Consider the following 10,007-nt stretch of genomic DNA (forward strand, 5'->3'; position numbering starts at 1 on the left):
GGACATCTGCCTGAATGCCGGAAAGGAATCTTTTTTACTTGTAAGATGAGCTTAAACTTTCCCAATAACACACTTTAACAGGGGACAGAGGGGCAGCAGCACACATAGAGGAAGAGGGAAGGAATGCATCTGGCTGGGCTTTAAAGTAAATTATTTACAAAATAGGGAACAAAATCTTGCATTTTCCTTGATTTGAATTAATTACGTGAGTCTTCATTCAAACCACCCCTGCAATGTCCCTAAAGAGCACAACTGAGCCACCCTGAGAGAGCTATAGTTAACCCTCCCAGAGACAGATCTCCTCCTGTGCCACAGCTGAAATCTTTCCCTAGAGAGACAATATCAGCCAGGGGCAGAAACCAGGCAAGAGCAACTTTCTCTTTGACCTAGATGGCTGTCACCATGTGCAACCTCTTTGTCTCACCTCCTCAGGCAGTAAAAATAGTACAGAACACAGAAGTCAAAGAGCAAAACTAAAGCTTGCACTGTTTCCATTACTGAAGGTACCTGAGTTATTTTAAATACCTTCACTAGTGCAAGTCTGCAGATTCATGTATACAAGATACATGAGAAATATTGTAGCGTATGGGGATGTTAACTAGCATGTTTACATTCACACAACAGTCACTGTAACATTATTTAGTAGACTCCAGCCATCCTAGAGCAAAGGTTCAAACTCCATCAATGAGAAACAGGGAAAACTTCTCTACCTGAATATGCACTGAGATTTTTTCCCCCATGCCTCAGAACAAGAAGGATGGAGAGGGAGAATATTAAGATTAGCCTTGTTTGGGTCAGAAGAGCTAAAGAGCCCATGCAGTTAAGTACACTGTCAAGTACATAAACCCTCTTCAAGCACCACTTATCTGGCTTTTGCAGAAATACTTCATATTCCAGCCAAGTGCTAAGTCAACAAGACTTAAGTATAGCAGGTTGTTTGCTGGACAATAGCTTAAGTAATCATTTCAACCCTAACTTCCATCAGGCTGATGACAGTAACTGACTTGCCATTAAGTAGATCCAATATGAGATTCATTATTTCATTGTGTTTATATTATTATAAATTTTATTAAACACTACCCTAAAGTCTAATAATCATGTTGCTCATGGTCTCTACTCCACACTCTTTGCATGAAATACACATTAATACTTAAAAAATGCAGCCTGAAATCTGTTGCATTAAGAACAGCTCATTAACAATGCCCAAGTGAAGTAGGGGCTGTGGCAGACAAGCCCCAGCCTATGCTGTTTATGCACAGCATGTTTGACAAGGGGCAGGGTTTGGCCACTGACTTGAGCTGAAACCCTGCATACTCAGAACACAGAGCTGGACTTGAGATAATCACTGTCCCCGCTCACACAAAGTTGCCACACAATGTTTAACCTAAGGCTGTTACACTCCTACTGCAACAAAGCGCTTTCACTCTGGCACATGCATTTGTATTTTACACGTCATTTCCTTGCCTGTGCAAGGCAAGGTGTACCAAATACAAAATAAGAACTGCATGATGAACTGCCTCACCTCAGGTGGGCAGTGTTACATCTGCAGACAAGACAGCTTTAGCTGTACCCACACTTTTTTTCCTCCCCCAGTTTGAGACCCCAAATTACATACTCCTGGTGTCCCTAGTAAGTGGCCAATAGAACTTCCAGCCATCAGAAGGTCAGCTCTGGCAGCAGGAAGAGTCTGTTCCACTGGTTTTTCTAACGTCCTTCTAGACTACTGTATGCAGAAAAAGGAGGCTTCACTCTGTATTTCCTTCAAAGACCTTTTGTAAGGATCTGATTCCCATAATCAGGACAAAGGAGTTTTTAACAGTAATGTTTTAACACAAGTGCTGGGTGTTGCTAAACAATTTCAGTAAAGCCAGGTTTTAATTTCCAGGTGCAGTGCAGGGCTCATGTTTACAAGAGCAGCTGCAGGAGCTACTCATAACTGCAGATACTGGCACAAAATGGATGTTTAAAAACCCAATTGAATGGAATCACAATTGTGAATAATGATAAGCAATTCAAGAAAGGAAATTGGCTGCAAAGTCCAACAGGAATTTAACGCAGCAGTGGTTTGTTTCAGAACAAAGGCACTCAGGAAATTAAGTATTATAGTCATTGTTAAAGACAAATCTCAACTAAGGAGATATTCCAAGGATGAGCAGCATTGATTTACATAACTAGATGCAGGAGAGGGACTACACAGCAGACAATTCACCGAGTGACTGATCCAAGTTTATTTGGAAATACACACTAACCTACCACATTTACCATGTACGCTCTTCTTTTTAGGCACTTAAGAAAAGCCAGAAATAGCAGCATTGTGGCCAGAGAGAGAACACCAACAGCAGTCATTGCAATGCCAGCCCATGCCTCCTTGCTCAGGAGAGTGCTCCCTGCAAAGCAAGGGGAAAAGCAGTTTGTTTGTGGAGATAGAACTTCACTAAGCCCAAGCAACACCCTCAGCACCACACTGGCTCAGTACCTCGGGCTGCAGACCACTCTTCTGGCACCAGGAGGACAGGGCCCTGCAGGCTTGCCACAGCAGGGTTCACAGCTGCCATCCCACTTTCTACAACAGTAACACAGCACAGTTGAACCCCACAGTGCAGTGGGGTATCTTGGATCAGTGCAAGCTAAAAATCCACCCAGACTTACCTCGCTTGCTTCTAGATGGCCTTGGGCATCTCAGTATGCACAACGGGGAGTCTGGGTGAAAACGGTGACAGATGAGAACACTGCAGTGGAAGTACACCTGGGACAGAGAACAAGAGGAATGAGCGGTCTGTTCATTTTGGAACAATAACTGCTCCTCCAAGTAGGGGAATAATGTCACCTACCAGGCCAGGAAGGGCTTTGTCACCACTGACAAAAGCAAAAGTCTTCACTTCCAGCCTTTGGCGATAGTTAGCATAGCTGACACCACGTCCCACAGGGTGAAACACAGTCCTGTAGCTGTCTAGGTCATACTCACACCTGCCAGTAAATAAGAACCAAGTCAGAACATCAGGGTAGAGAAGGTTTGGGTTGTTGGTGTTGACTTCTTTAAGCAGCAGATTAAAGTTCAAGGCTGAGGTGCTACCTTCTTCCTACAAATTCCAGCATCCCAGGGCACTACTTGGAAGGGCCTCATACTTAAGGCTCTCTTACTAAAGAGGGAGCAGAGGAGAATTAGGGAATCCTCCCACCTGCTGCAAAAAGTGCTTCCATTTGTATGGCAGGGCACTCACCCATCTACAACAATATTCCACTGGGGAAGTGATCTTGGATCTCGTGAGGCCGTTGCCCAGCAGTCATCCAGTACCAAGTGGAGGTTGGGGTCATTGCGGTTCAGGACCTGAACTTCCAGGAAGATGGGCTGCCGCAGGTACCTCACTATTGGATACTGATCCTCGCGGTACGGCTGCCTGTACGAGTCCTCTGCAAGAGCCAAAGCCCTGTTAAACACCTCAGGGTGCAAAGAGGGCCTCAAGCTCTTCAACAGCAGCTGCTCCAACAACTGCTGTCCATCCTAGGGCCACAGATCTGAGGCACCTTTTTCAAGCAGCATGGATGGGCAGGAGGGAAGCACACCAGGACAGTAGAAGTCCATGTACCAGAACAGTTCACTCATATACCCTCCCCTCCCCAAGCTCCAGATGCTTCCCAGCCACTGAGCCCAGAGCCAGCTTTACCTGGGTAGCTTAGAAGTACTAAGGAGAGGGAACCTTGGTTCACTGAAGAAGGTGGAGGAGAAAGGTTGTCTACTTTTATAGTGAGGGAGGCATCACCGTTGCTGAAGGAGCACTTGACTGTTAACCTGCAACAAGGAAGGAGCAGGTAAGTCATGCTAATGTATGGGTAATACAATACTGGATAGCCTAAAGAGGTTTCCAGACACACCTGAGTTCACTGTCCCTTGAGATCCTGCCCAGGGGAAGGTCTGTCCATAATGCCCTCACCTCATTCTCATAATGAATCTGCTCCCCATCAAACTGTGGGTAAAGAACAGCATTAGTGAGGGCATTCCCAATGCCTGAATCCCACCAACCCCAGCCACACACGTACCCAGTGCCTGGTCCCGCACCCGTTCAGGGGGACATGGAACCGAACCCTGTCATTCAAAGGTGACTTGTAGGCTGGCCTGCACACAGGATCCCTGAGCCTGAGTGTATCCAAGTCCAGCAGTGGGGTGGTACTCTCAGCAAGGATTTCAAAATCCATGTACCCATCCTGGGTGCATACAGCAGCTGTAACAGACGTTCAAATAAGTTATCATGTAAGCCAGTGACAGCTCTGTCTGCCAGGAGCTGTTGGTGAGATGAACTAATCCAACACAAAGTATAAGAATGAGCTGTGCTGAGGGGCTGCAGGAGTCAGTCACTTACCTATTGGTGTGTGCTGCTCACAGGGGCACTCAGGGTGCATCACCATTGCCACAGTCTCCCCATGGAAGTGAAAAGCCAGCTTCAAAGGGGACATGTAGTACTGAAGTCCTGAGCAGCTCTCCCCAGGCAGCTGAAAGACAAGAGTTACTCTCTTGGAGTGTGGCTACATGAGCACATTTTAACACATGCACCTGTTAGAGCTGATTAACAAATAAGCTGAGCCTGAAGAGCACAGCTGCCTCAGGGGAAACTCATTTGCATTGCTCCAGGCATGCCAAACACCTATCCCCCTCCAACAGGAATATTTTTACCTCCATCTGTTTTTGCCAAAAGACTCCAGGAAACCCAAGTTGCCTTGCATGGTGCCTCTGTCTACTACAAAGTCAGTTTGCATTCATCTTAATCACACCTCAGCCAGCCACAGGGCATGACAGACTTGACAGATGCTTAGTCAAGGTCAAAGCTACTCTGCTCTGGGCCTCAAAACACCAAGGAGGTGTGATCACGCCAACACCTCTGACTCAAGGATCAGAACTCACCCTGGACTTAAGGACTCTCCTGCTAATATGCAGCCTGACCCCTCTCTGTGCGTCCAGAGTGATTCCATTTTCATGAAGCTGATCCATGGGGATGGTCTTATTCTCTACATCCACATCCATAAGGATCCCTGGAAAGTCTGGGATGGCAACAGTCATGTGCGTTGTATTACAGATTGCTGGACCTGCAACAACACCTTTGATAAATATAACATCATTTTCCCTGGGGCAAAAGCAGGTCAGGTTCTGATTTTTCCCGTGCATTACCTGGAGCACAAAGCATTCTTGACTTCACAGTCAGTCTATGCTCAGGAGGGCCGTACATGAGCTTGAGTGCCACAGCGTAGAGCACCTTATCGTTGTGCTGACAAAGAAGAGGAAGCTCTATTAGACAGTGCTCAGCTCCTGATCCATCATAAGACCAGCCCCAGAGGGCAGTGTACTGCATCAGCTTCAGGTTTGCTGCTATTCATGTTTGCAACAGCAGTTTCTTCCCACCTCACCCTTCCTAAAACCAGCTGCTGATCATAAGACTGCCAGTCAGATGTTCACAGGGCTGGCTGTGGCTAGAATTCTGCTTCTGGAGATTCTCACTCACCCTGCTGCTGTTTGAGGGGCACACTGTGCCTCCCCATTTCCTTGTGCCAGGCAGGTCAGGGACAGCTGTACAAAGCCCAGCAGCTTTGCACACATCAGCTCAGCCCAGCAGTGCAGCAGCTTGACATCAGCTCTGGCCCTGGCCTGGAAATGCTTTCCCCAGGTCTACAGGAGGGAGAGAGCACTGCCCAAACAGGGGCAGTGTGACTCCCCAGTGCTGATTCTCCATTCACATACCTTGTAGGACACAACTCCTGTGGCAGCAAAGGCCACCTGAAAGATCAGGTTGTGGCCATCAACTAGGAAGTTATAGCCTTGCTGCACTGCTTGCCCAAGGCTCAGCTGATGTATTCTGGTTCCATCATCAACTGACAGGTTCCAGGACATTGGAGTGGCTGCAACCTGCAAAGCAGGAGATCCTTGCTTAGGGAAGGAAGGCACAGAAGCATCAAGGCATTAGATTTTCAGCCTGCAGGGCTGCCACCTCCCAGCTCCCTCTATTGACAGCAGAGAATTAGGCTTTCCAGCAAGATGGAACTACATACAAGAGGTACCTGCCCCAGCTTGGAGACATCAGGCCCAGGTTAGGCCAAAAACCCAGGCATTCCCCCCCAGCTCCCTTCACAAGGAACATACCATATGCTCATCACTGAGGCTTGAAATGAGTCCTGGGAAGGCAACCTGAAACACAGCACAGGAATTAGACTACAGGAACTTGCAGGGTTGTAGCCACAAAGCAAAATCTCAACTACAGCTTCCCAAAGCAGACAGCCAACATCAGCTTCCCCTGCAATAAGACTGGAGCCAGACTGGGTGCATCATTAATGACCACTTGCAAACCAGCTCTCCAAAGAGCCAGCAGCCAAGCCAAAATGAGCATGCAGCCAAGAGACCTCCCTGCAGCTCACTGGAGCCTTCCCCAGCTTTCTGCAGATCCCAGACACACAATTGCAGGAGCCACCCTGCCTTGCAAGCCTCAGAGCAGGATCTATGGCACTCCCACTCCTCTACTTACTGCCATGAAGTCTTTTGTGCAGTTTGTTGCACCAGCAAACACAGGAGTAATGACTTTATCTGCATGAACGCTGTCACAGTGAGTGCTGTAGGTGACATTCTTCTCCTCTCCCATTGTGTCATTCACCATCAGCCTCAACCAGAGCTGGTGCTGACCATGCTACAGACAAGAGATATTAATTAGAAAGAGGCAGCAGTACTCACAACAGCATGAGGGCAGCTAAAAGCCATTAGGATTGAACTTTAACTTCAAAGTAGGTTTAGGTGTTTGTACCAGTGCAAGGAAAAGATAACTTCTTGTTTTAAAAGCCCAGAGGAAAAGGATGAGCTCTCTAGGAAAGCAGGAGGTGCAGGGTTAGGTTGAAGAGCAGAAGATACAAAGATAACTGCAGACGTCAAGAAGAAAACTCCAAGGAGTAGCAGGCTGTAGCACCAGTCAGCTATCCAGAAAAACTAAGCTGATAAACAGCAAAACAGACTTCTGGTATTTCAGATACTTAAAAGCAACAGATACCAGTAAAGCATCTGGTTTTGGCCTCCCACTTACTACTCTGCCCCAACAGCCGTGATCAGCATGCAATGTTAATTGTCTGTCAATAGATATACATTTAAATAGATTGGTGCTCTGAAACTCTTGACCCTGGTCCATTCTCCCTACAAGAAAACCTGTCAAGTAGTTCAAGTCCTTTACAGGAGAACACAACATTTATGGCACACTCTGAGGGATTTAATCAATTAATTAATTTAATAAATTAATTTAATTAATTTGTTGAAAGAACAAGAATTTAAGTAGGTTTGGTTTTCTTTTTTCCAGCTTTTGGCATGAAGTGTTCTTCTGTAACAGTTTTAAATTATCAGAAGCATAAGTATTCTTACTCTTGAAGAAAGTTAGAAATAGAAACCCTAGTAAACCCAGTCCTGTCCAGAGAAAAAATTAAAATCTCAACTTCATTGCAGCAGCTTCCCAGAATGGAGACCCCTTTACCTGCAGGCTAGTGCAGTTGGCAAACAGGACACGGAGTGTCAGCCTCTCATAATCCACAGTGTGGTCACAGGACACGATCTCCTCACCACTCACATCTAGGAGGGATGTGGAAGATTAGCCCTGCAGCAGGCAGGTCTCAGCAGGAAGGGCCAGGGCAGCAGCAGTACGTACCCACCACACACACGTGCCAGGAGTAGTTGCCAAGCTCTCTGGAAAACTCAACTTCCATCCCATCCCTGTGACAGGTCACATTCTCTACAGAGGGAAGACCACCATGAGCTGCAGCAAACCCTGCTGGAGGCACACACCCTGCAAGCCCCCCAGCCAGCCACCCTCCAGAGCCCCTTCCGTGCCAAGGCAGAGGGGAAGCAGCTCCAAGCAAAGCCAAAGCCACATCCCCCCCACTGCCCGCCCAGGGAGGGCACTTTACCCAAGAGATCCTGATCCCCCAGGCCTTCAGCACAAGGGGCTAAGGGCAGCAAAAATCCAAAGAGGAGCAGCAACCTGCAAGGACAAGAGAATCCAATCAGAAAGCATCAATAAAGGGGCCCAGCTCCCCTTCTATCCCAAACCTGACTCACCACATCCTTGAGTTGCTCCAGCACCACTGCTCAAGCCCCATCTTCTCACTGACACCACAAGCTTGGGCTTTAGCTGCCCAAGGAGGGTTATATAATCCCTGGGCCTGGCTCACACAGGTGCCACCTCTCTGCTGCCCAGGGAGCAGAGCACTTGCACCTGCTGCCCCTTGAGTGGGGAGGCTCACAGGAGACCTTCAGGTGATACTGAGGCTTTGGCATGGGTTGTTGTTGCCTTCTGTTTTGAAGGCATGCTTTTCTTGCTCTGATAAGGTATTTCCTTTATTCCCTTTCAAGATGTTTCATAGAAAAATGCATGTCTGTTTTGGCAGTTATTTTCTTGAATGGCATTCTCTGTTCCACTTTGCTGTCCCTGTCCCTCACACGTTGGCAGCAGGACAGCATTTGAGACACCAACGAGCTCAACATGGCCTTCCTTGGGACAGTTTGAAGCACTGATAATGATATCATGGGGGGAAAGATCCCCAAAACCAAGCAAAAGCTTTTAACAAAGCAAAGAGCCTGAATGCCAGGTCAGGACTTCCACTTTTGAGCACTCACAGCAAAACCTGCAGAAGTCCCTGTGATACAACAGATAATGTCCCTGCTCCCAGCCCTACAGTGTGCAGGCTCTGTAAGGGATGCCCTTGGCCCACAGCAGAACAACAATCACGTCAGCTGGGTGTCAGGCAGCACCGGTGTGGGTCACCCTGAGCCTGGCTTTGGTGACCCTCAGCCTGGTGTGGGTCAGGCTCAGCCTGGCTGTGGGAACTGGCTGCTCCAGAGGACATCCAGCAGCAGTGTGCCCTGGGGCACAGCAGCTTTGCCTCCCTACAAAATGAAGAAATAAACTCTTATTGTTGTTTTAAATGTTGTCATCATCATCTCTGAATTGTGTAGCCACGATTACCCAGTGTGACTAATTTCATTCTTCTCTAAGCCCATTAGTTCCAAAGATCTCATTAGGCAAGCAGAGACTTCCTTGCCTCCCCTTGCATGGCCTTTACCATACCACATTTGGTGCTTATAAAAGTTGCAATGAGGAAATGTTGTGCTGGATAATCCTCATGCAGAACAGATGCCACAACAGCATCGCTGCAGATTTATGCTCCAAGTTACCTACAGCAACCTAACTGGTGATGCTGCAGCCTTTCAATCCAGATAGTTTATTTAACTGTAATATTTTATTTCAGATAGTTCTCAAATTAATAGAGTAATACCCATATACACAGTAAAATGCAATAACAAATCAAAGCTGCTGGTTAAATAATTCATTAGTTTACAACAACATGTACCATCACAACAGAGTTTCTCTTGAGCCTGGTAAGACATTTCAATTGGAAGTGGAATGGTTCTGAAGTTCTTTTCAAACACAAAAATAAAAGCTTCATTCTAACTATCCAGGGAGTTTAAAAAGTTCACAATTTTTAGCTTTAGTCTCAAAAGAATAATCTCCATTCAGGCTGAGAAATGTAGCTCATTTGATGTTGAATCATTTATTGCATTTCAAGTTGAGGTTTTTGGATGGGACAAGGATGAACAAGTACCAGGAGTTTAGAAACAGATGAAGATTTTGTTTGGTCTTTTCTTTTTTCTTTCTTTTTTGTGATGCCCACTTTTATGACAGAAATAATAACAAGGCTTGCAAAGTTCTGGAGCTTCTCCCCAATTTACATGGGTTTTTCTTTACCTCTAATTGAAACTTGGTACAATAGTTTCCCACTTAGCATTATACAGGGTAGGTTTAAGATCAATATTTTCAGATGCTGATGGTAAAAATCACTCTGAAATCAACACTTTGTGTGCTGGATTAATTAAGAGAAAAGCAAATGAAGGTACTTCTGTAGTAAAAACCAAGGATCTTGAAAATTAAAAGGACTCTTCTGCCACCAAATCACTTCTCATGGGTGTATAATGTTTCCTCTCTCCTACCAGGCAC

General features: G+C 46.4%; 1 protein-coding gene across 1 annotated transcript; it reads right to left on the reverse strand.

The window, feature by feature from the left end:
* Positions 1-2,208: 2,208 nt before the first annotated feature.
* ZP2 (zona pellucida glycoprotein 2) lies at positions 2,209-9,013 on the reverse strand. Its single transcript, XM_048321222.1, has 17 exons — positions 8,979-9,013; positions 7,921-7,994; positions 7,491-7,585; positions 6,507-6,665; positions 6,128-6,172; positions 5,729-5,893; positions 5,162-5,258; positions 4,898-5,079; positions 4,359-4,488; positions 4,039-4,220; positions 3,874-3,965; positions 3,666-3,790; positions 3,222-3,411; positions 2,832-2,967; positions 2,650-2,746; positions 2,477-2,563; positions 2,209-2,387 (listed from the first exon to the last, which is right to left on the reverse strand). Exons 1-17 carry the CDS (start codon positions 9,011-9,013, stop codon positions 2,245-2,247), a joined length of 2,034 nt encoding a protein of 677 aa, XP_048177179.1. The 3' UTR covers positions 2,209-2,244.
* Between the last annotated feature and the right edge of the window lie 994 nt (positions 9,014-10,007).

This window comes from Corvus hawaiiensis, chromosome 16 (genome assembly GCF_020740725.1).
Source record: "Corvus hawaiiensis isolate bCorHaw1 chromosome 16, bCorHaw1.pri.cur, whole genome shotgun sequence".
NCBI lineage: Eukaryota > Metazoa > Chordata > Aves > Passeriformes > Corvidae > Corvus > Corvus hawaiiensis.